We start from the raw sequence: 27,290 nt of genomic DNA, 5'->3' as shown, positions 1-27,290 counted from the left end.
CCCCATATTAGGAAAGTTCTCTGCTACAATTTGCTCCAATATACCTTCTGCCCCACCCCCTCTCTCTTCTTCTTCTGGGATCCCAATTATTCTAATATTGTTTCCCTTTATGGTATCCACTTATTTCTTGAATTCTCCCCTCATGATCCAGTAGTTTCTTATCTCTCTTTTTCTCAGCTCTGCTTTTAAAGAACCTCTAGCCATCAGCTGGCCCTTTCGTTTCCTTCATAGGCAAGTGAGCTGAAGAGAAGATCCATGCTTCATTACCTCCACACTCTCTTCTCTTTCTCACCTCAACTGTCTGTGACTAGCTTCCACTTTCCCTACTCTACTGAATCTCTTCTCATTAAAATCACCCAGAGCCTCCACTTGTTGAATCTATGAAACTAGTTTCTGTTCTTAACTTCTTGGTTTGTGTTTGGCAGTTTACACTGTTATCCAACCTGTTCTCTTTTCACATGCCTTGCTTATTCTTTACTACTTCTCTGGCTATTCCTTCTTGCCTTTTTCAAGGGCTTCTTTTCTTTTGCCCTTTAAGTACTGACCTACCTCAGATACATGCCAATAACACTTATTCTCTCACTCTGGATACTCTACTTGATCTGCCACATTTTCCTTGGTCCTGACCACCATCTGGATCCTAAAGACATATATATTTAGACTTTGGCTCAGAACTCTATTTGAGCCCCAGACTTAGATATTCAGATGCCTACTAGACATTGTCATTTGGATACCTTACAGGTGCTTCAAACTCAACATAATCAAACAGAATGCATTATTCTCTTCTACTTAAATTGGCTTTTCCTGTACTTACTCTTTTAGTAATACATTCAAACTGTATGCATATTTCTCTCACATAAATTGTCTTCCCTTGCATTTATTATTTTAAACAACCATCCATCACAACAGCCAAGTCAGAAATATGAGAGTTTTCTTAGATACTTTTCTCATATTCAGCCATTACAAAAAATCTCCTCCTCCTCCTCTTCCTCCTCCTCCTCCTCCTCCTCCTCCTCCTCCTCTGTACCCCTCTTTTTTCTTCTTTTTCCTCTTCTCCTCCTCCTCATTCTTTTTTACTATTTGGGTCATAAAAATATTTATTAAGTGTTTGCTATATGTTAGGTACTCATAAGCTTTATAAATTTTTATCTCATTTAATTATCACAGTAACTGTGAAAACTATGAATTGAATAATTATTACTATCCATATTTTACAGATAAGATAATTGAGGCAGAAATTAGTTGGTAACTTCCCAAGTTAAGACAGCTAACAAGTGGTAGAGCTGGTATTCAAACCCAGACTGTATGACTCAAGAGCCTAAAGGTCTTAGCCACTGTGATGATTAGTTATCAATATCTGTACAGTTTAATTCTTCAACCTCTTTCAAATACATCTCCTCTGTTCCATCCTTATAGCTATGACCATGTTTAGGCCTTTATCACTTACTGAACCAGACTCTAAGTTCCATGAAGGCCAGGATCATGTGTGTCCTTGAACATCAATGTCCCCAGTGCTTAGCATGATGATTAGCACTTACTATATTCTTAGTAAGTGTCCCCGAGGAAACAAAGTATTTTCACTATTTAAAAATAGGTAGATGGCCATACACTCTAGTATCCAAACAGAGAAACTTCTGAGATTGAAACAGGGCACTACCTATAATTACTCTGGGTCAATAGGAATTGGGACTGCTCCAGCCAAACTGAGACATATCATGACCCTAATAATTAGAATATCTGTGTATGCCAGATGGGTTTTTGGCAACTCAACACCATTTTCTCCTTCCACACTCTCCCTGGTAGTATAGGAATTAGAAGCCTGGGAACTACATTTTCAGGAATCTCTGCCAGCAGGGTTGTGGTGTTAGATGAAAACAATGAGCTTCATTCATGTAAGATTTCAAAGACAAAAGATAAATAGAAACCATCATTACTCCTTTGACGTGGGTAGTCACATGGGTCTTGGTAGATAGCATATGTGAGGTTTTGCCAACAGCTTCCAAATATATTCCTATAAATCACTCAGTTTAGTGCTGTGGGCAGCTGAAATCATTGGTGACTGTTTCCTGTAGCTCCTGTGCTTCTTGATTTTCTGATTACTAGTAGCTGCATCCCTGATCTTCTCTATCCCATGCCTTTCAAAGCATTAACTCTTTTTGCCATAGGCTCTAATTCCCTAAATTAAATCCCTTCCTGTTTGAAAAATCTAGAGTAAGTTCTCTTCTTATTGATACACTATGAAAGAATACATAATTGCAGAACCTAAATACATTAACTTTATGAAGAGGCACTAATCATCTGTTTCACACCTAAATGTATACATATTGGTTTTACTGTGTATGCATAAAGCATATTATATAAAATTTTACATATACACTTATTGTTTAGCTCATCTAGCTATTGATTGGATATTATTTAAATTAATAGACTCAATGGCAAAGACTAAGGATTAATGTCTTAAATGAAGAGAACAAAAATTTGTTGATATGTAACCTATTTATGCATATCTATCATTCCTTTGAATTAAAAAGATCTATATTTGTGAGTGAGTGATAATGCTTTTGAAATTTATAATTTATTCATCCATTGGACCTATGAAGACCAGGGTGAACATCATCATTTTCTTATACCAACATGTCCGATGATGCATAGGGTTGTACTAAAGTAAGCAAGAGTGGATATGAAATAGGACAGCAACTCTTGAATTTGGTTATCATCATATTTTCATATAAACTGATTAGCTTCTATTCAGCTCTTATTCCAGAAAAAAAATACATACACAAACCCACTCATGCAACACATTATCTTAAAACATTTATATTCACGTGCTTATAGATGTGGATGCATCGTATGTACTAGACTGTCACCTTTTCCATTTGAAGGTAATGTTCAATGGACAGACACTTATTTCCATCTCAGTGACTATGGTGAAGATGGGTTAATTTACAGGGATGATGTATAGTCAATGCAGGTGGCAGAGCTAGCCTACTCTATAGGCAACATTCAACTCCTGCCTGAATTGAGACATTCATCACTGTGTTCTGTCTATTCATGCCTCTGTCAACAAATGAAGGTCATGTTACTCCCTCCAATTTGTGCTATCAGGAAATGTGGGTACAGCAAGCAATCTGAAGGGTGAGTATGAATTGAGAGGAAGTACTTCTGGTGAGCTTTTATAGGACTCAAGTCTAATTCAGCCACTTTTCATTCAGGTTAATTTATGGAAAAGAAAAGGAAGAGAAAGAGAGTGGAAATTCACCTTTACTGAATACTTACTCTGGGCCAGATTCTGTGCTCAATAATTTCACATATTTCCTTACTGATTTATCACAACATCCTTGAAGAAGGAACTGTTATTATCTTTACTGTATAATAAGGGGGCCTGACTGTGTCACTTATTGTCTCAAAAACTTTGAGCAAAGCTTCTTGCCTTTCTCAGCCTTAGTTTTTTCACCTGCAAAATAAGAATAATCCCTGCCCTATATCTAGGCACTCTTCACACATGTAGTGATTGCTTTAACATTTTCCTTCCCTGCTAGACTACCAGCTACATTAAGCTTTTAAAAGCAGACTCGTCTAATGCCAAAGCCCTCTTTCCTCCAGGTCTCAGAGCCTACCTTAGAAGGGGCTTTAAAATACGAGCTCACCTAGACAATCTAGATCGTCCTCAGGCACGTGCTCACCCCCAGGCAGAAGCCACATTCAGTACAGTACCATTAGAAGCTTATCTTTGCCACTAAAAATACTCATACATCAAAGACCAAAGGGGAAAATTGCAGAAGAAAAGTGACCAGTGATGATAAGCAGAGAAGGTCATCTTGCTATTGATGATTGCTGGCACACACACATCAAGGGACACAGAACAAACTTGAGTAAAGGTCAAACCCATCCACTTTGTGTGCCAGGTACCAAGGCTAGGGAAGAATCTACAAAGAAATATCATGAACTTTCAAAGTTACACACTTATGACCAAGGGTCAGTGGTCGGTCTCTGTGGATTCACTGTGGGCCTTTTGCCTCAGCTCCTTCTCAGTCATGGATAGTGAAGAATGGAAACCCAAACTAAAAATCGCCCCCTTCTATGGAGCCTGAACAACACCCAAAGATACCAAGAATCATAATAACAGCTTGTAATGGCTTTAAACTTCTCCCTGTTATTCAGTCAATCAAGCAATGAGTACAGTGTATATCCTACAGGAGCTAAGTTCTGGAGATGTAGTGACAAACAAGACACAAAGAGACTCTGCCTCTGTGTAGCTGACAATCTCGCAGTGAAGGATATGTTAAAGAGATCATTATAGTATGAAGAGTGCCTAGATGTAGAGTAGGGATTATTATCCAAATTTAAGAGATGAGAATACTGAAGTTGGAATTGGTAAGAGGCTTTGCACAGAGTTATTGCAACAGTAAGTGGCACGGTTGTAGTCCAGGGTCTTTCTATAATGCTACACTGCCTGGCTGCCTGCCTGTCTCTAAAGACCCCTTTCTACGAAGGCATTCTGCTTCGTGTCTACTGAGGTTGAATATGGTTAATACAAACTAGGGTGGGAAAAGATTAAATAGATTTGATTCTCAGGTGACCTTAGAGTCTTTTGTTTTCTTGGCTTTAAACCATAGGGCTACTGTTTTAGGAGGAATTTTAAAAGGAGAAATTGTCTACGGATTGCACTATGATTCACATAAGCTCCTTTGCTTAGGATAACTACGGTCTTTATAAATTTCCATTAAAACGTCTATCCTCACTATACCGGTGAGTTTCCTAGCGGTCACTTGTCAGCTCTGTCTATGTTGAGTATCTACCATAATACCCATCCTGTGCATTCCATTCTTCTGAAAAGGGGAGCTTGAGATGAATCCGTGGGTCCCAAAACTATAAATTTGGCAAGACCTTTGGGACACTTTGATCTCAACAGTGATAGGAACTACCTCTCACTTGAATAGTCTCTGGAGGAAAGAGATAAATGGAAATGGCAGTTGATGCATGTGCTGGAAGTATCTGACCACTGGAGACTGATTCTGAGGAAGACCTGAACATCCGGGCATTTGAGTTCTGTGTGCTGGGCCTCTCTCTTACTTCTTCTACCTGCCCAGCAGAAGACTGTTCAACATGCCCATCAACAAGCTGGGAGTCATTATGTTCTTCACCAGGCAGGAGGTGCCAGGAGGACCACAGTGCAGAAGACAAAAACTTGGGACATTGGAGAGAATAACCTGGCTAGGAAATTGAGACCAAACATGACACAGAGAATAAACACAAACCTGAAGGAGTCCCGAAACAGGAGAAGTTAATTTGGGCTGGAAGAACTACAGAGGCTTCACTTTGGAAATGGGCTGGGCATTGCGGGATGTGATCGGGTGGAGCAGAGGAGCAGGAAGAGAAGGGCACACCAAGCAGGGCACATGGCATCAGCAAGGGCGCAGAGGTGAGAGTGAGGAGGGTTTGTGGAGGACACAGGGGGAAGACCACCTGGTGAAGTAGGTGTGTCTTGGAGAGAAATGAGATTCAGCTGGTGTGTGCCCTGGGCCCTGAGTCAGAAAACATGGGTTCTGGTACACACTGTGACCTCTGTCCTTGCACAGGCCACATTCTCTCCGGTCTCACTTCATTCATGTGAATTATCATCATTCCACTAGATGATCTTTACAATCTCCTTCCAGCTGTAGCAACTGAGATCCCTTGATCCTCAAAGCTACTAGGGAGAAGGCATACATCTCCACTTGTGGCTAAAGGTCCAGGAGGAAACAGAACCAATGCCACAAAGAACAAACAAACAAAAATTCCTATTTTTTAGCACAGTTGAGACCCTCTAGAATTCCTTAAACCTGATGGAGGAAGTCTGGGTGGTTTAATGTTAGGTGCTGACGCTCACTATTATTTTCTCCCCAGGACTCACTGTCCAAGGTTGATGGTGTTTGAAAAAAATCTAGCTCAATGTTCATTTCTTTTCTGCTGCACACGCTTTTGAGATGGGAAGGCAAGCTTCAACAGTCACATCCTCTATGACAGGTCATGCACATTTCTTCCCTTAGAATCCTTTCCTCCTGAAGATGCTTCCTCACAGTCAAGGTTCTCAGAACTGGCCACTGCAGGGGCCTGCCTTCTATGGGCAGTGCTCAGAACGACAGGAATCACCTCTGCTTCCCAGGAGATGAGTGGGATGGCGGGAGCCTATCTTTCACACACGTAATTCACACAGCAGATAATCTCATCTGAGTCTCAATGCGGCCATGGCAAACATGACATCCTAAACGGACTTTTATATAAAACAAGTATTTTTGCAAAAAACTATTTTTATCTAGATGTATTTCCCTTAAAGAGAATAAATACATTGGAAAATTCATTTTTAGAGACCACATAAACCTAAGACTATATACACATGCTCATCAAGGAAAGCTTTTAAGATTTTGATTTTATTACTACTATGCAGCATCCTCAGCTCCTATTTAACTGAAGGAGGCACTTCTATTTGATCATTTTTATCTCCTCCCCTTAGCAAGTGTTTGCTTTTTAAATTGGCCAGCTGTTCTCAACAAGAAGCAGGACGACCAAAGTTTCCTTTTCCCGATCGTGTCTCATAAGGTTTTCGCTGCTAGTACTATTACTTCCACCATCGAATCATACAAGATTAATCTTCCGAAGTTTGTGAAGTCAACAACCAAGGTTTCGTCAAAGCTGGAACACAGCATCTGCATTTGGATGTTTCTCACGGTTTCAAGCAATAAATCACAGGGGGAGAGAAATAAAAAGGCATTTACTGAAATTAAATCATCTGCTTACAAATAGTACATGTTTTTCCCAGTCTGGAAGATTTGAAAAGAAAACAAAACTCTGGATGTGTATGTAGCAGACAGGGGAAAATGATCAGTCTTAAGTAATACACATATCAAAATTTTAAGACATAAGACTTGCATAGAGTAGTAGGAATATGATTTATTTAAAAATGTAATGGAATGAGAAAAGATAAAAGATGACTTTTCTTCTCTAGCCACCTTCCAGTAAGTAAAAGCAGGGGAAAGAGTATTTAAACTGCATCTGAATACAAAATTTGAGGACCGCTAAACATACCAGACCTACCCCACAACTGAACTAGTGCATAGCAATCAGATCCAAAAGAAACAACAAAAAAATGTTTGAATCTCTTGGATGTAGATCAACTCCTCTCACACATTTTTGAATCTAAAACAAACCCTACATAGTTGCTGACAGACAGTGTGGAACAAAATATCACTTCAAAGATGATCACCGCAATTCACAATGACAGGACAACTCCCATCATGGGAATTCACTTCATGCCATTACGTTACTTTTTATAGCAATTGGAGAATTATGAAAAATGTGCCACTGTGACCACAACTAATCTCTCCACTTGAAAAAAATTATTATATAAAATCTGCCTTCTTCCAAAAGAGGAAATAACTGTCACTTTCAGCATGTGTCTATCAAAGAGAACTGAATGCAGCTCACCTGGGAGACTGCCGAGGTTAGAGGAAGTGCTCTGAGTAGCACTGATGCGATGTTCGAGACGGAGCAAGGAAGGTCAAAAGAAAAATGAGTAAGTGATTAAAGTCTGAATGATTAACCTAAAAGGATAAAATCCAGAAACAGTGTAATGACAGTGACCAGATTAAACAGATGGAGATGTGGACCACCCGACTTTATGACATGCATCTCAAATGTCACTTCTCCCCTGCCTGTGCTTCCGAGACTGGGCCCACTGTTGTCTGATTGTGTCTTTCTATTTTCTTTCTCTTTCTTCTTTCTGTTCCCCTTAGTCGTAGCTAGTAGCTATGCTTCCTTACCTGTCCTAGGTTTCTGTAAGAGATCAAGGGTCTCTATGAATGGATTCCGCACCCCCCCCCGACACACACACAGCGAAGCTTCCCCCTGGCCCTCTCACTTTCCTGGCCCACAGCACTTGCTCAGGGTCAGTTCTGCTAAACCTGACAGACACTATCCGTATTATCTTGTGTTGGGTGCTGGACATGCAGAGATTAAAAGTCATGCTAAAGAAGCCCAAATCTGACAACGGGAATGAGTACACATAACATGGAGGTGTGGTGAATAAGGAGAGATGAAAGAGTAAGGCATTCGTAGGGATCTGTAAGTAGCCGCAGCACGAAAGATCCCTGGATAGACAGAGCAGGTGCTGCCCCCTTGGAAGGATGTGAATGACCCGCGTGCGCCCACTTCACGTAAGACTCCTACTTGTGCCCATTCAGGGACCTACCTCCACTCCTTCCAGGCCACTGACTAATGCTGACCAACATCATTCCACATTCCATTCTCCTTATCTATATTCCCCAGATTTAAATGTAGCAACCCTAAGTGTCCTTGCTAATATACCCACCCCTCACGGAATGACCTTTATTCATTATTTAAAAAAAAGAATAATACATGGGGGTAAGTCAGGTGAGCTATAAGGCTACAAGTGTGATTCACAAGCTTAGATAACAGAACTGCATTGTTTATCCCTCTAGCAAAGGCCATTCTAAAAATATGCTCCCTCTAACTTCATAAAGCAACAGAGATGGCGCCCCTCCTGATGACTTCCTTTTTACCCTCCCACTGTCACCCCAGGCTCTCTCTGTGATCAGTGCTCTGCCCACTGTCCTTCAAGGACAGGCTGGCTTCAGAATAAGCCCAGGTGTGAGTGTCATGAGGGACTCAGATTTGGAGTTAGGGATTTGTTTCTTTTTCAGTGCTGGGTGTTGGGGGTTGAGAGATGGGGGATGGAGGAGACCCGCCTAACAATTGCCAAGAAAAATCAGCAGAAATTTTCCCAAGGCCCTAGTTTGAAAGAATAAATAAATAAAAACCCATAGTGAAAAATCTGTACGTGAGGGCTGATTATGTAAGTGGCATTTACCAAAGCGGGGCAGAATCGCATTTGCTTTGATGGCCCAGGATTTTCTAATCTGATATGAAAATTGGGGTCATTTGTCAAAAGTGGCAACGAGATGATTCTGTGTGATCATCTCCCTGCTAGCCCAAATAACATCTTCTGAAAGCGTATAAATACCTGCGCCAGACCACTTATAAACTGCATTGCCAACCTGCGCAGAAGGCTGTGACTTGTGTCGGGAAGGGGACTTGCAGGGCCACAGTGCAGTTTCCGGACCAGCCAGCAAGAGCGATACCTTTAGAGAGAAAGGAGGTAGGCAGGAATGACTTCTCTTCTCTAGGGCCCTAATCCGTAACTTTATGTCAGTGTTTCCAAACCTAAGATCATGCAAGGGGCTCGATGAGCCAATTTCAAATATTATTAAAAAATGTAGAAAAAAATATACCTTTATAAGTGAAATGGTTCCCTGAGCAAGTTAAATTGGCAAATTTCATTTCTTTGCTCTTGGTTGAAAGATCAAGTTGATACCATAACATTGCTCATCTCCTGTAAAATTCATTATGTTATAAAATTTTGCAATTGACAAAATTTGAAAATAAATCATTAGTTAATAATTTTCTTTTCAAAATCTTGCACAGCACATAAGTAAAGTTAAAATATGGAAACTGATGGTATAATGATTGAGGGTCACTGGCCTTGGCCATTCATGATTTTCAGGATTTTTCTTCTCATCTCCTTCTCCATTATTCCCTGATACTGGACATCTCAGACAGGACCCCGCCCTGATTTTTCAGTTCTTGTCTTCTCCAGATGTCAAGCATCAGGCTGAATGAAAGGCGTTTTGCTTCTTTAGAAAAGAAGTAGGACTTTGGCTGCTCAAGTTGATGCGAAGGGACCTTTTTCTCATAAAACTTACAGAAATGCTTAGAAAGTATGCATTTTCCCATCATGTAAATTTTATTAACAGTATGATTTTTTTTCCAGCTTTACTGACAAATAGTTGACACACATCACTGCATAAGTTTAAGGTGCACAGCATGATGGTTTGATCCGCATTTATTGTGAAATGATGAGGATAGGTTCAGCTAACATCCATCTTTTCACATAGATGTGATAAAAAGAAAACAAAGAAGAATAAAGGAGAAAAAAATTTCTCCTCCTGATGGGAACTCTTAGGATTTATTCTTTTAACAACTTTCCTATAGATCACACAGTGAATTTTAAAAACTATTGTTTAATGCAGAGCACAACTCAAAAAAGAGAAAGGAAGGGAAGAAGGAAGAGAGAAAGAGAGGAAGGAAAGGAGAGAGGGAGGGAGGGAAACAAGAAAAAGGAATGAAAAGAAAGAGGAAGACACAGATATCCCCAGACTTCAGAAACAATAAGGGAATTTAAGAGACAGCAGAAAGTAAGAGCTGATGCTACAGTGACCCATGAGATTTTAAAAACTCCAGGCTGAGAAAGTAACTGAAAGACTGGTCTAAGATCTCAGAAACCCAGAGAGATTAAGCCAAAACAAGTATAGATCTGCTGTGCAGGCACTTCCAGACTTCACTCTCTCCGTAAAAAAAGGACTCAATGAAGGAAGATAAGACCACAGTAAAAAAGTACACACACAAACTTTGCGTAATGACATATGACTTAAGCCATATGCAGTTTGAGTTAACAGTCAATGGAAGAGACAAAAATAGAACAGTAGTTGCCAGGAACTGCGGGGAGAGGGGAATGGGGAGGTAGTGCTCAATGGGTTCTGAGTTTCAGTTTTGCAAGAAGAAAAGTTCTGGAGCAGGATGGTGGTGATGGTAGCACAGCAGTGTGAACGTCCTTCATGTTGTTGGACTATGTTTTTTAAAATGGTTACGATGGTAAGCTTTATGTGATGTGCATTTTACCATAATACAAAAATATTACAGAAATATGTAGCTAAATACAAGTAAATACTGGCTGTATAAAATAATAAAATTAATTTATCAGGGTCTTTTATATATAAAATATGCAAATGAGCAAGTGTCACTATCCCTACTTCCTTTTAAAGAGTACAGAATGGAAGGGAGAGGGAAGAGTTACAGTGCAGGAAAATGATAAACACCTCAGCCAGGTGATCAAGGTCAACACCATCAGGGATAAGTCATGTTGAGAGTACATATCCTTGATATGATGTGATGAGAATAGCACTTTACCTCTGTGATCTTCTTCCACAAAACCCATAGCCTCAGTCTAACCCTCAGAAAAACAACCAACAAATTGCAACCAAGGGGCATCTACAAAATAACTGACCACGGTGCTCCTCAAAACTGTCCAGGTCAGCAAAAACAAGGAAAATCTGGAAAACTGTCACGCTAGAAAGAGTTTAAGAAGATATAACAAACTGAGGGCTACAGAGGGGAGGGGGTGGGGGAATGGGATAGGCCGGTGATGGGTAGTAAGGAGGGCACGTATTGCATGGTGCACTGGGTGTTATACACAAATAATGAATCATCGAGCCTTACATCGGAAACCGGGGATGTACTGTATGGTGACTAACATAATATAATAAAAAATCATTATATAAAAAAAAAAAAATCACAATGGCTAAAAATAAAATAAAAAAAAGAAGATATAACAGCTAAAATTCACTGAGCAGTAATTATGTGTCAGGAACAGAATGAACTCATTTAATTACCATAATGAACCTATAGATAGATACTATTATAATCTCTCTCTCTCTCTCTCTCTCTCTATATATATATATATATATATGGAAACTGAGGCATGGCACACTTACACAACTTGAAAGGTAACACAGCCAATAAGTGGCAAAGCCAAAATATATTAACCCAGTAATAACAAACTGGGGGAAGGTTTAGAAGTAAGGCATAATTTAAACACTAGTCAACAACAATATATATGATCGGAGAGGATATATTGGAGCAATTTATCATTGCTATATTATTTAATTCAGACAAACATATGTGTGACATTTTAATAGCAATGACTAAAAGAATAGAAAGTGTGCAAGTTTCCAAATAGCGGAGGGAAAGATAGGGAGAAAGTGAAAGAAAAACCAGTAAATCTAATTAAAAGCAAAAAAAAAAAAAAAAAAAAGAAAGAAAGAAAGAAAGAAAGAAAGAAAGAAGAGAGAAAAAAAGAAGCAAAAATAGCAACCTTAAGAGAAAAAAAGTTAGAAAATGAGTAAAAGATAAGTAATCATGATACAGATAAGCAGAACAAAAACCCTTGTTAACTGATATTATAAGATTCAATATTTAAAAATCTAACTATATACTGTTTACAACAGCATCAACTAAAATACCATGGCCTACGTAAGTCAAAAATAAAGGAACAGAAAAAGAAAGAGTAACCAAAAGAAAGTTGGTTCCATGATATTAATTTAAGATAACATAGACTTGCATGGAAAAATCATTAATAAGGATAAAGGTCTCAAGGCTCAAAGCAACAAAACCTTAAATTATATAAGTCAAGCTGATGGAAATTCAAGGAGAAACCCCTGAATTTTAATTTACTCTCTCAAAAACATCAAGCACATAAAAAACTAGTAATGATACATTAGTTTTGAAAAACACAATTAAGAAGATTGCTCTAATGAACATATGTAGAATCCTATTCCTGGGGAAAGGAGGCTAATATATTCTTTTCAAGTCAACACAATACATTTTTAAAAAATTGACTATGTAATATTAACCAAAATTCTGTCTCAATGAATTCCAAAGAACTGGTAAACCATGCTTCACAAGCACTATGTAACAAAATTGGAACTCAATAACTCAATAATAACTTCAAATTTGGGGAAACTTAAAGAAAGCTATAATGATTTACAGAGCTAAAGAAGAATCATAATGAAATTTCCAACATATTTAATTGGATGGCCATTAAGGCACTATTTTAAGACTGTAGAAAGCAGTTAAACCAGTGCTTAGAGAGAAATGTGTGTTAGAAAATAAGACTGTCAGTTAATAAACATTCACTTCAAGAAGATAGAAGAGGGGCGCCTGGGTGGCTTGGTCGGTTAAGCATCTGCCTTTGGCTCAGGTCATGATCTCAGGGTCCTGGGATGGAGCCTTGCGTGGGGCTCCCTAATTAGTAGGGAGTCTGCTTGTCCCTCTCCCTCTGCTCCTCTCCATCTGTCCCTCTTCCTGCTTGTGCACTTTCTCTCTCTCAAATAAATAAATAAAACCTTTTAAGAAAAAAAGAAGATAGAAGAAATAAATAAAACAGAATAAACCCAAATACAGAAGAAAATAACATCACTTATGTAAATAAAAAACTATATGATACTGTTTTGTGATACACGCACTTACAGGATGATGTTAAAATAATCAGAACACTTGTTGCAACTACAGAGGAAGAAGAGGATGGATTGTGGAGAGGTACAAAACCGGCTTCAACTGTATTGATCATTTTTTATTTCTTTAAAATTAAGGATACGAAACAAATATTTGAAATTGTTAACATTTATGAAATCGGAGTGGAGGATATGCTTGTGTTTATTAGTCTACATATCTTCCAAATATTTGAAGTCTTTTTCAGTTAAAAAAAAAAAAGAGTGGGCAAAGAAAAATTTAAAGAAAAACATTAAGAAAAGGAAAAAATGAGATTTTCTACTTTTATAAGTCGTAGGTAGGATCAGCCTTAGGCCCTTCATCTGTGCAAGGGATAATAGTAATTCCCACCTTCTCGACTCAATGAGAGCTGCCTATCCAGCACTTAGCTCAGAGGTCGGTCCAGTGTGCTCTAGAATGCTAACAGCCATCACTGTTTCCTCCTAGATTTGGAGAGTCTACTCTCATCTTCACATCAACTGCATGATCCTATTTCATTTACGTCCTAAAGCAAGGGTACTCACTGCTACTGTCAATTCTTAAAAAACAGACCCCCCCCCCCCAAGCATCATACATTTGTAATTAGTGAATGGATGCTACGGTCATGAAATGTAGGACACTGATGAAGTGTTATCTTCCTGTAACCACTTTAAGGCTGCCTGTCTCCATATATCCGTAGTCACTTCTCGCCTGCAGGGCTCCATTTGAATCCCAAGTCAGTGAGGTGGCCATCATCAGTAGCAATCATGCCACTACAGTTTCCTTCAACATTACCTGCCCTGGATTTTTCCTCGTTGCAATTCGGATAGATATGTGTTTGTTTACATTATGTTTGATTCCTTTAACAGCCCTGCAAGCATATTGTCATTTATTTTGTTAATAAGGAAATAAGGCCCAGATAGGTCCAGTGATCTGCCAGAGGTAATAAGAGATACCTCAGAGGGCTGTTTTGAGGATTTAAAAAGGTCACGTAATGTAATTGACACATAGGAGACATTCCATAAATATTGGTTCTCTCCTCCCTTCTCCCAAGTGTTCAATTAATGTTTGTTGATATAACGTTCAATTAATGTCTGTTTATTATATTAAATAAAACTATAGGGCACAGGGTTCTTTTGGCATATATTTTGCATTTTTATCAAAGAGCTCTGCTTCATAAATCGAACCACTATTTTTTTACAACAACATATGGTAAAGTTCCAGAAAGGTAATCAATTAAAAAATTCCTCTAACTCTTCATTTGTGGCCAGAAATGACATTCAAATGATTTTATCTAAAATTATTCAACTATGAAAGATGAATTCACACTTTCCTCTTTCAGAAAAGGAGTAACTGCAGTACGAAGCACTTGATGAAATATTTCTTTGTTCTAACATGCTGCCTGAAACAAGTGAATTTGGGATGGCAAATGGATATATGGTCTATGGTGATGAGAACAGAAATATAGCCTTTGAAACGCTTCCTAATGATATTTTCCCACACACATTAATCATAGCAATAACTCAGAATAGTTTCAACTATATTTTAAATATATTCCTTTTAAAAGATGCCATTCAGAGGAAGAACAATCATACAAGCATCAGTGGTCATCGTCCTCAGTTTTCTATGCATGAGGATTTTCTGAGAATGCCTGGAAATTGCAGGGTTTTGACCATATTAAAAAAATAGAAAGATTTCTTGAGACCTCAGCCACCTGGGTAAATTGTTTTGTTTTTTTTTTTAAAGATTTTATTTATTTATTCAACAGAGATAGAGACAGCCAGCGAGAGAGGGAACACAAGCAGGGAGAGTGGGAGAGGAAGAAGCAGGCTCATAGCGGAGGAGCCTGATGTGGGACTCGATCCCATAACGCCGGGATCACGCCCTGAGCCGAAGGCAGACGTTTAACCGCTATGCCACCCAGGCGCCCCAACACCTGGGTAAATTGTAAACAGTAAACACTAGATTTGATTCTTTGCTTTTCCCACCTTGATTTTCCCCCTATATTTCAAATAATTTACTTCGTAGTAGATTATGTTGCCCTCAACAGCTATTTCCTGTTTTAACTATTTTTTCTTTAGGTTTATTATACATCTTTGTATATACAGTGTTACTAGGTTAAGGACGTTGGCAGTGAGAACAAAGGGGACGGGAAAGATGAAGATCTCTCCTTTCCCATGTCCTGTGAGTGTTATTTTAATTCTGCATCGTATTTATGAAGCATCTGCTAAGTGACCTCTATGGCGATGAGAACAGAAGCAGCCTTACATACACTCAGGGATGGTGGCTACACTAGAATGATGGTTTCAGTTCGGCTCATTGGAATCTGCTGTTCTTTTCTTATGAGCACTACTCTGCTGTGGGGACCTCCCTGACCAAGCTAAACTATGCAACAGGATATAGTCAGAGACAGAGTCAATCCTCAGATTACACCCTCTGCTGCAATATCCACCCTTGTTGTTTTGGCAATTAGCATCTAACAATAAGAGTTGTTATTATTGATAACCTAGTGGGGGCCAGACACTGTCTAAATTATTTCAAATTATCCTATCAACTATCCAAGATTACATCGTTCCCATTGGAACATGAGATCTAAAAGATTAAATAATTTGTCCAACATAATACAGCTACTAAGTAGCATAGAAAGACTTGAATCTAACATACTCTTAACATGGAATATATGCTTATTCTGCTATACAGCCTGCCTCTCATTTATCTGCAGATTTTGAGTTATTTAAGGAGTAAGGAAGGCAATTGAAAGGGTTGAAAAGTCCATCAGACCTGGGTCCTAGTCTGGAGTTGCTGGTGTCCAGGCCACAGGCTGAATATCAGCTCATCAACAACGATGATCAGATATGAGGAGGGCATTAGGAGGATTACGAATAAGTAATCCAATAATAGTCCACTTCTCTCAATACTGTCCTTTCTTCTCCTACCTCCCACCCATTCAAGGCTTAGCTCAAATGTCTCTGTCCAAGTGAGGCTATTGCTGCCTGACTATGAGGTCCTTGATGGAAGGACTTCTATTCTATCCATTTTATTTGGCTGACATGAAAAAGGTGTTCAATATTTATTCCTGAAAAAGGAGATGTCCTTGTGAGCCAATTTGTGCAACACTGTGACGATACTCTTTTAATGAAGTAGCCTACGTTTTCCAGACTGTCCTGCCCTGGACTTCTATGGATCCCGTTCTTGGGTGGGAGGAAATCCACTGGGGCACTAAGCATACCATTATTAAGTCTTTCCGTAATCCTTCTTCTCCAGGATAAATAATACCAAAGCTTCCGATTCCTTTAACAACACCACATTTCTTAACTTTCTAAGGGCATGCAGGCCAAATCAAAGCAGATGTGGGGAGGAAGCTGAGCTCACTGTGGGGAAAGGGGCCCCCTGAGACTCACCTCTCTCGGCATTCATCTGCCATCCCTCCAGGCTCTTTGTTGGACAGGAAGGAATTGCTCACAGTTTGCATGCCACTGGGCCTGGGTCTTGTCTATTTCTACACAGAAAGGGTATATTCTACCTAACTGATAAAATAATAACAGCAGTATTCATGCCAGCCTCAGGCTGTAAAACGACTACAGAACCTCCATACCACATCCAAACTAAAAGGCGGAAGAAATTCTGAGTGATTCATTTTACTTCCTCTCATGGACATGTTTAGAAGATCAATCTACACCAGTTTGTCTTTTTACACATGCCAGTGAAAATGTCTATGTCGGCCGATGGGGTGGAAAGATGCTAAGTATTTTAGTGAAACTTATAAACATGATTAAATCTCAGGAAAACTCAGCAATTCCCGAATGAAAAAAATATGTATCTGCTACAGGTCTTGTGGTAAAGCCAGACATGCCACTAGAGTAAATAACATATCCAAATAAAAAAATGAGCAGATCGTCCTCAAAAAACCATGAGAAGAGGCCACAAATGCCAGTAAAGCTACTTTTAGAAGTAAAAAAGGAAGGAAGGAAGGAAGGAAGGAAGGAAGGAAGGAAGGAAGGAAAGAAAGAAAGAAAGAAAGAAAGAAAGAAAGAAAGAAAGAAAGAAAGAAAGAGTAAGCATATTTTTAGAGTCTAATTCTTCTACTGTTCTAGGTATTTGTGTCATTAAATACAATTATAAAAAGTCAAGACCAAAATTTATTCAGAAAAATAAAAGCAAACCACCATCTACACATTAAAATTCAAATTGATGAAAATGAAATTTAATGTTGGGAGAAAATATGTTTTCTTTAAGACTTAAAACAAGTTAATTTCTTAGCTCCACAGCAGATGTATTATTCCCCAAAGGTATTGAGGACCAGTGATTTTAAGAGGATACCTTTCCCAGGGCTATCAGTCTCCCTTCCTGTGTTCACAAAATAATTGCGGAGGAAGAGCATCCAAAGTAAGAGAAGGGAGATTTTGTGGCATGTTTTAAGATAAAAATCCCTTCTAGAAAAGAAAAATGCTACCAAATTCTGATTCCTTTGGGGCCATGGAAAAAACCTGGTAGAGAGCCCTTACCATATGTTGAACATTTCTGATAATACTACGTTCATTTAAATAAAACAGGCTCAGATAGCATGGATAAGAAGTTACTTGTTGGGGAGAGTTTGCACATGGGTACAAATGCTCTTCAAGAAGAAATACAAGAATAATCTCTACCATGCCAATTAAGGAAGCACTGAATGGTTCCATCCTCTCAATATTCTGGCAACCACAAGATCCTAAATACGGCCTAGAAAATCTAGAATGAAAACAAATCCAAGGCTATTTGTACTCAGTCCCATAAAGTGTACCTGAGCTTGTATTTTGGATTCTTCTTCGGTTCTGTCAACCCCAAGAATGCCCCCAGAGCAGTGTTTCCCAAAGTAAACTCTATCCACGAAGGTATATACTCTCCCAACGAATGTTTTTTGATGAATCAAGAAATTACCAAGAGGGAGTTTCTTAAATTTATTTGGCTATCAGACCTTTTCCCCCCTATATAACATCTCACTATCCTGAGGATCAGGTTTCCTAGAAACAGAATGGGCACGCTGTTCCAGGAAAATTGTATTACAAAATACATAGGAGTAAGGAGTCAGGCTGCCTGTATTCAACTTTTTTTACGTAACAGCTGTGTGATCTTGAGCAGAGTACTTAGCTTTCCTCTGCTTCAGTCTCCTCTTCTGTAAAATGGATATAACAAGTGTACTCACAGCTTGGAGCTGTCAAGAAGGAAAGATAGTATGTGCCCAGTGGAGTGCTTAGCACAACGTCCACCACATAGTAATATTTTGTAAGTGTTAGCTTTTAGAACTGTTATTCTACTCAGAGGCATGGCTAAGCCCCTGGGGGAGGTCCTTTCTGAGTGGGAGTGCCTTTCTAGTCTGGGCTGGTGCCAAGCTGGCTCCAGGGCTCTGGCTGTCTCTAGCTCTACCCCTTAGGTTTCCATTTCACTGGAAGCTGTTCACTTCCCTTGCCCAGTTATTCTGGATTGGACTTCCTGGGACTTTTCCAAGGGAGGCTTGACTGAGGAGAAGGAAATCCTCTTCCTGGATGGATGCCTCCCTCTAAGAGAGAATCCGCTGCTTTCCAAGTGGGTGCCTAAAGCTCTGACTACATCAAAGCCTCGGCACGCACGTGCTGTGCGCCCTTGTGTACCTCGGGGCCTGGAGGGCTTGATGACTCCTGCATCACTCTGCCTCCTTCCCACCTCTGCCCTGTTGTTCGTGTTGACACAATGTTTATCATAATGGTGATGCCAAGAATCTTTCTTTTGGCTTTTGAGGGTTTTTTTCCTGATTACTCAAATAATACCTTCTTATTATAAAAAAGATCTAATGTTATATAAAAATGTTAAATAAAGAGTGTACATTTCCCACAGTTTTGCAAATCCTCTCTTCCCCTACCATCCCAAGATTGCTACTGTCAACAATTTTCTCCTCATTTTTAATGAAGTGCAGGGCTGGAGGCTCTATACACTGCTGGGAATTCGTCACTGTGCCCCTTCCACTTCAGGAATTTGTATTTCTCTTTGGAAAAGAAAGCTTCAATATTGGCCTTGTGAAGATGCCCTGATCCAGCCACACTGTCCTCGTCCCTCCCTTCACTAGGTGTCCAAAAGTCACTTGTACATACTTCAGTGAAAGAACTTAAAACAGTTTCATCGCAATTTTTGAATTCAACATCTCTCCCACTTTAAGGATTTTGGGGACCATGTCACATTCCCCTTTGGTACAAGGCATCTGGAACACGGACGTGCAATCCGGTGTACAATAAAAATTTGCTGAGCGAATGAGTGAAGGGATAGATAAATAAAATATTTTTCTAACCTACAGACTTTTGAGCCCTTATATAATAATCACAATCAGGACACTCACATTTAAATTTCTCTAGCAAGATGTTTCACATATATTCCAAATTTCGAAAAGTAAGTCGTGCTATTAATTCTGATTTTTTTCCTTTGTGTAGGCCCCCAAACTCAAAATTCCAACTTCACAGAAAATGGTAAAGTTGGAAGAATTTGGGGATGGATGGTGGTTTATTTTTCAAGTGCCAAGTGAACATTTTGAAGCATAGCATCTTTGGCCATAGGCTTTGTTCACTGACACTAGAACATTCCAGGAAATGACATTTCAAATAAACAGTTTCAAGTCCAGTAAACCACAAACACAAAGAAGTATTCACTAGCATTTCACAGCAAATAACCTTCTGTTGACAGTTACTCAGGAGTGACTGATTATATTTGCAAAGCACAAATATCTCTTCTGTTAGATTAATTGAATATAGTTTTAGCTGATGGCCTGGGCAAAAGAGTGAATCCATTAGAATTGTAAAAGAAAAGAACAAAGGAGAAGAGATAAGAAGGATGAATCTTAGAACTATATTCCTAAATATCAGAAATCCTCGCTGGACCAACACTTCAAATTCATGAGCCCCACTGAGGGATTTTGACATGCATGCTGCATGACATATTGTCCAAGGAACATCAGCCAAAAGGAGTTACTTTTCATGGAAAAAAGACTGCCACAGAGCTTTCGCATTTCACCACTTAAACAGTTTGGGCTTATAGTAATATAATTGGGCTTAAGTAATATAATTATGAACCCATTTCCCAAAGTCCTATTTCTTGTTCAAGCATATCAGTAATTTTCAAACAGAACTCATATGTCACATGTTGGATCCAGTTCTTCACATTAAAACACATGGGCAATCTACAAATAGAAATCCACAATCTAATTTTAACTTTAGAATTAAAGAGTAAGACTCAATGGGTACAATCACAGGAAGTGAGGTACAGAGTGGAGACCAGGCATTTGACCTAAGCCAGAAATGGAGGCAGGAAGTGACAAGGAGAAAGTCAGATTCCTCAAAATTTAGTATGAAAGCAGAAAAAAGTGAAGGGGTCACTGGATTTCCATCATACAAGAGACAGCTGCTTAAATAGTAAAGAGAAAGCATTTACCATAGCAGCTGGACCTAGAGTTACATCCGTATAACTAACATATTCAGTGAGGAAGCAATATAATTACTATAAAAATTACCATCCCCCCTTACATAAAAAATATGGTACTGTCAGTGTCAGGTTTACTATATAATAAAAGTTAACATTTATTGAGTACTTGGGTTGGGTCGGGCACCGTTCTAACTACATTACATGAATAGACTATTCAATTTGCAAAGCAATTCTATGAGATAGGAACTATTATCATCCCAATTTCACAGATGAGAAAAATGAGGCACCGAAAGGCAAAGGCCACATGCTTAGGAAGATGCACGGCCAGGATATGAACTCGGGCAGTCTGGATCCAGGGTCCAATGCTTTTTTAACAGTATGCCATGCTGCCTCTTAACATCTTCTCAAAAGAAATCTTACTCTTTGGGGCACCTGGGTGGCTCAGTCAGTTAAGCATCTGACTCTTGGTTTCAGCTCAGGTCCATGGTCTCAGGGTCGTGAGATGGAGCCCCACATTGGGCTCCGTACCCAACAGGGAGTCTGCTTGAGACTCTCTCCTTCTCCTCCTTCCTCTCTCTCTGTCCCTCCCCCCAGCTGCGCTCTCTCTCTCTCTTAAGTAAATAAATCTTTAAAACAAAAGAAATATTACTCTTTATTTCAGAGTTTTATTCATATATTTACATAGGTTTTCAGAAATCTATAGGAGAGTTGAGTCCTGAGTTGAAGAAGACTGGTTACTAGCTATCAAAAGCAACAGAAGTCAGTGTTGGAAAAAGATACTCAGTTCACCTTTGCATGGTGTTACATTTATCTATGCAATTGAATTCAACTCAATTAACAATGATTTAGGGTCCCATGCTGAGTACTAAAAAGGTAAGATTCAAAGCCTAGAGAAGACACCACTTTCATTCCCATCTAGAGCAGATAAAAGACTCTGGAAGCTTACAGTTAAAAGAGATGAAGAAAATGAAGACCAGAGAGTTCAAATGACCTGCCCGAGGTCAAAAAAGGAGTTTGAAGCACAGAGGGACATAAACACCAATTCAGATGGGTCCAGTTCTCTTTTCGCCCTACCAGTCTGTTTCTAATCAAGCTGGCTGAACATACTGAAATAAAATTAACCTCCTAAATGCATATCTGGGCCCCATAAGGAAGAAGATGTTTGCTGCCTGTCTCATGTCTGGAACCCACTTCATTCTGGAATGAATGGATCACCAAGGGAATATTTTCAAGGGTAGGAGGAGAGTAGTCCCATATAAAGTCTCCCAGATCTTCTCTGAAGAATGTATGTTTTGGGGGTTTTATTTGCTGGATAACTCCTTTCTCTCAAACCTTAACCCAATTCTAAAGCAGACCTTGGAATTAGATGCGTACGGGCGCCCATATGAAAAGGCACGTGTGTACGCTCCAACTCTATTCTAAGGGTCTTAAGAAGAGAAGACATGCTTTAACCTTTCTGTATGCCCAGCTTTTACAAACTGCCTTCACCCAGTGCGTGTTTAGTACGGAAGTGAGGTCAAAAGCCTAAGTACCTTCAATGTAAGGTTTCCAATGAGTTTGCTTTCTTTCCCCCGCAAAACGGCCCTATATCAGGTCTTCTAGTGATTTTTTTATTAGATCATTTCAGTGGACCGATTTTATGCATTCCTCCACCACCAGCCCCGACCTGCCAAGGGACATTTGGCAACTTCTGGAGACATTTGTGGCTGTTACAACTTGAGGGGGATGGTGCTTATTGGCATCCGGTAGATAGAGGCCATGGGTGCTGCTAAACATTAGCATGAGACAGACCCCACGATGCAGAATTCTGTAGCCTCAAATGTCAGGAGTGCCAAGGTTAAGAGACACTGGCCTATTAAAAAAGAAAAAAAATGCATAACCACGTCTCCACCTCGCCGCTTTTTAAAACACAACTAAAACATAAACCAAAATGGTACACGGAAGATTTGCCCCAAGCAAGACCATTTCAGCAATCTACTGTTAATATGACCGATCATCTAATGGGCTTATTTACAGGATTAGAAGGGTTCATTAAACACTAGAAGAAAGGCAGGCATTTAAACGCATAGGTATTGAAGTAAGCAATGGAAAGCCTTCACCAAAGAGGATGTTCTCGTTTCCTAGATCTGAAGCGGAGGCATTCCATAGTTACGATACACAACATTCTGCTGATGAGGGATTTTATGGCCACCCCTGCTCTGACTTGATGTGGGACTCTTACTTCAGATTTTTTCATTATTTCTAACCTCACTTAAAATCTGCCTTTTTAACCAGCACACAAAGAGGAAATGCATGCTTTTTGTTCGCAAAGAGGGTCATCAAAACCACTTTCACTATTAGCTTTTCCTGTTAACGCCTGTCTACCTTCCTAATGTCTAGGTTCACCTGGAAGTTCCAGTTCTTCAGCCTGGATCCCTTATCGTGGGTAAAGAGATCGCTCCTTCAGTCCTGTGTAGCTCTCTTTGACTTCCGCCATGGAAAGACGGCTGCAGTAAAGCTTTCGTAACAGCCTGATAATGTCTTTAAGATGAGCAAGGAAAAGGAGGCAGGGAGAGCTGCTGACTTTTCTTTGCACTTGGTCATGGTTTCCTCACATAGTCTCTAGCTGATGTGGTTACATTTGCTACAGTTTTATGTGCTTGTTCATTTTCCCTGGTGGCTGATCATATTTGATACTTGGGATGTCTGGCATACGCTTGAATAAAAATTTCTTTCTTTAAGGGGACAAACTCATTCTTTCCTGAGAATCAACTGACAAAACACATATAGAACTTTGAACATATCACAGTAACTTATCTGTTCAGTATTTTGTGTGTTGAGTTAAACATGTCACTACTGAGATCCTCACACATTGGTTAACGACTTTCCAAATATTTACCAAGATCTTTGATAAGCGAGAGTGCTTCCCATGATATAAAGGCCCCACCGCCATCATCCATGGCGCCCTGCCCAACGTCCCAGCTGTCCAGATGTCCACTGACCAGTACAACCTAGGACAAATAATAAAAAGGGAAAAAAATAAAACTAAGCAGAAATGACATCAAAGAGGAAGCATTCACAGTCATTCCAAATACAGATATGAAACTTTTATATTTTCTTTTCTATTTTTACATCTTAAAAGATCTGTGTCATTACCAGTGGAAAACCTGGTAGAAGGCATTACAGAAGGGTTGGAAGCTCATCCTGATAGTAATAAAAATTCTCACCTAGTACTTCTCTTTATTAACATAACTTTGAATACTAAAGTAAAATGGTTTATTACTAATCAATGTTTGACAATTTATTACATGGCTTAAAACATAAGTGACATAAAATGGACCTCAAAACTTCAACCATAGTCTCAGCTGTCCCAAATTCTAGCAGACTTATAATAAACATGTGTTGGGTTGAATTCAAATGAAAAAGTGAGAACAATAATTACTTTTTTAAAAAAATGATTATGGTTTGTGTGTTATAAATCACTCTGGTGTTGAATAAATATACTGGAGTTACAAAGTAGAGTCTAAACAAAGAACTTTTTAAAAAAATTCAATTTACATTAGTGTTAAGTAAATCTACAGATTATGTTATAAATTTTAAATCACCATAGGTTTAAATTTTTTTAAAGAAACATTAGTAATTCTCTCCAGGAAAATATAAAACATATTTCAGTGAAACTAAACGTTATGAAAACATTTTAAATGAAGCAAGTAAAATGATGCACAATTAATGGGATATCCACATGGAAAAATTATATCTCGACCTCTATTTCACACAATATACAGCATCAAATCAGACGAATTACAAATCTAAATAAAGATGTTAGAGGAAAGCATAGAACAGTTTTGTCAACTTGGGGTAGGCAAAGATTTCTTAAACTGAATTCCAAAAGCACAAAGCATAAAAGAAAAAAATAATACACTGAACTTTGAAAAATAAGGAATGTCTGTTCATCAAAAGACCCCATTACATGAGTGAAAAGGCAACCCACAGAGAAGATATTTACAACACATATACACAACAAGGGAACTATACCCACATTATCTAAAGAATTCCTATCCAACAGTAATAAAGAAAGAGCCAATTGATAAAAACATGGGCAAAAGACTTGAAAAGACAACTCACAAAAACAGATATACAAATACTAATAATAATATGAAAGGGTACTCAGGTTCACTATCATCAAGGAAATATAAATTACACATTCAATACATATGCACCCAAATGACTCAAATAAAAAATGCAGAAAATGTCAAATATTGGCAAAGAGATGGAGTGGTTGGAACTCTCACACATTGCCCGTGTGAGTGCAAGTGCTTCCAACCACTCCAGAAAACTGGCTTCTCTATTAAATCTGAACATACACACACCCTATGCCCCAACACTTCCACTCCTATATTTCCAACAGGAATGTATGTGTATATAAACTTTCACCAAAAGAGATGTACTAGAATGTTCAGAGTATTCATAATGCCCTCCTCCCCCTCCCCAAAAGGAAACTGTTTAAATGCCTGTTAACAGCAGAATGAATAAATTGTGTTGTATTGATTGATAGAACACCACACAGCAGTAAGAATGAAGAAACACAATACACGGTCAATGGAAATGAATCTCATAAAAAGAATGACAAATGAAAGAAACCAGACACAAAATAATATATCATGTATAATTCCATGTATATAAAATACAAAAACAATCAGAAGAGGAGAATGGTGATCCAAGGTGAGAAGGGTTAGTGACATGAAGGGGGTACAAGGAGAGCTTCCAGGGTGCTGGTCACATTCTGTTTTGTGATCCAGGTTCCAGTTACACAGGTGTGCTGAGTTTGTAAGAAAGCTGATCTTGTTACACACTTAGGATCTGTGTACTTTCTCTGAGAAAATTACATATCAATAAAAAGCTTTCAAAAGTTAAGCGGACTGATGTCTATGGATAGCATGTAGTAAGCAAATCAAAGCTGAACCGATCTTCTTGATGAATGAAATAAAAATGCCCCATGATTTTGGGAAGCAGGATTTGGGTTCTGAAATATCCAGGTGACCCCCTGGCACTGCCTGCTTCCCCGAAGAGCTGCAGGATCTCGCACTGAGTCTGTACACACACACACACACACACACACACACACACACACACACACACACAGATACACATACACAGACCTGGGCTACATGACTTCACTGTAATCAAAAACAAGTACAACGCCTTGTAACTAACAAGACTAACAAATGGCCATGTAATGAGCCCAAATGGATTGTTTCTAAGGAAAGGAAAAAAAAAGAAGAAGAAAGAAGAAACCATGTTGCAATAGCAGGAAATTCTGATTCAGAAACTGGTGTAATCCCATGTGGGATGAACAAACCAATTAGTCAATGTTCTCACCATCCTCAGAGCCATTTTCCCAATGAAGTTAGAGTTTCAGTGGATTAAAAGTGTCAAAATGTGTTTTAATGAACTTTTTTCCAGTCACATAAGAGTGACTAAGTCAAGGCAGCTATTGTTTTATCCTTCAGAATAATAGAGGTTATTTTATAATCACACATCTTTATGTTTTCTAAAATGTCTCCATTATCCAACCCAGAATTATCGCTTAAATAATTAAAAGATGGGGAATATAGTTTTGAATGCTAGGAAACTAAATGATATCCCATAAGACAAGGTTTTTGGCACACTGCTAGAGAAGAATGGTTATAAACCATTTAGATTGTGAGAGCTTGTTTTAATATTTTTTTTTAATTAGAAAATATATTGGGGGCCACCATGGGATAGCAGTTATAATTCTGATACAAAAACTAGATAATGACAATTTGGGAGCATTTCTGATGAACTTGAGCTTTCCTAATCGTAAGAGCTCTACTGTGAAATAATAGCGTACAAGGTCTCCTTCGTTACTGCAGCCTCACAGAGGATAAATCAGTAGAGCACACAAACTCTCCATGCCTCATGTCAGGGTCAGGCAGAAATGAACATTGCCTATAATACATTTGGATCTGATTTAGGAAAACGAAATAAAAACAGACTACCCAGAAACACAGAATGCTCCAGTTTCATGAAAAAGAATCACCTGATAAAAGAGGAAAACACACAGTCCCTTCACTCTCTCTGTTGCCTAATGTGGAGCCCTTGGCGCAACAACATGGCCTAGACGCAACAACATGGCCTAGACGCAACAACATGGCCTAGACGCGACAGAGAAGTGGGACACCCGCTTCGTTACCCATTTGTGTGCTGCTCCCTCAGCGGGCAGAGCACTGACCAATTCCCACCCTCCACCTTCCTCTTCACCACCATGTCTTCCAAACGCAGACAAGGGTAAAAATTAGTAAAACCATAGCAGCAGCAATGGCAGCCACACCAAAACCAATTAGGACGGCCAAAGGGGAACTGTGATGATGGGAAATGCAGTTTGTTGTTTGGGAGGCACACATTGGCCCTGACTACCAAAGACTAGGCCTTGGGGTGGGGGGTGGGGGTGGGAGGGGGAGAACCTAGCACGGTAGAGCAGAAATACACCGGCTGGAAACCCGCTATGATGAACAATTGAACTGGCGGTGGCTCACAGCCCCCTCCAGGCCAGCTGTGGGTCTGAGAGCAGAGATAAACCAAATCAAGGGCAGACAGAGAGCAGCCTCAAGCACAAGCCCCTTACTTCTTCGTAACTGGTGCATACAGAGACACTGAGTGCGGACAGATTTGCCTGACTCAAAGATGAGTAAGAACATAATCAAAATGGGACATGTGAAAAATACGCA

The 27,290-nt window shown here is 39.2% G+C and overlaps 1 protein-coding gene across 13 annotated transcripts in view; it reads right to left on the bottom strand.

The window, feature by feature from the left end:
* CPQ (carboxypeptidase Q) overlaps positions 1–27,290 on the bottom strand; it is a 440,125-nt gene that overhangs the window by 135,355 nt on the left and 277,480 nt on the right. For 6 of the 13 annotated variants that reach the window (XM_057308090.1, XM_057308093.1, XM_057308087.1 and 3 more), the window contains one exon: positions 23,441–23,552. In XM_057308090.1, the coding sequence (XP_057164073.1) occupies positions 23,441–23,552 (112 nt within the window). Of the gene's footprint in view, positions 1–9,019; positions 9,138–23,440; positions 23,553–27,290 lie in introns of all 13 variants that reach the window. The other 7 variants (XM_057308083.1, XM_057308094.1, XM_057308091.1 and 4 more) reach the window with 2 other exon arrangements.

The sequence above is a fragment of the Ursus arctos genome, unplaced genomic scaffold (genome assembly GCF_023065955.2).
Source record: "Ursus arctos isolate Adak ecotype North America unplaced genomic scaffold, UrsArc2.0 scaffold_6, whole genome shotgun sequence".
Lineage (NCBI taxonomy): Eukaryota > Metazoa > Chordata > Mammalia > Carnivora > Ursidae > Ursus > Ursus arctos.
Note: the sequence above shows the minus strand (reverse complement) of the source record. Positions and strands in the feature narration are given on the sequence as shown.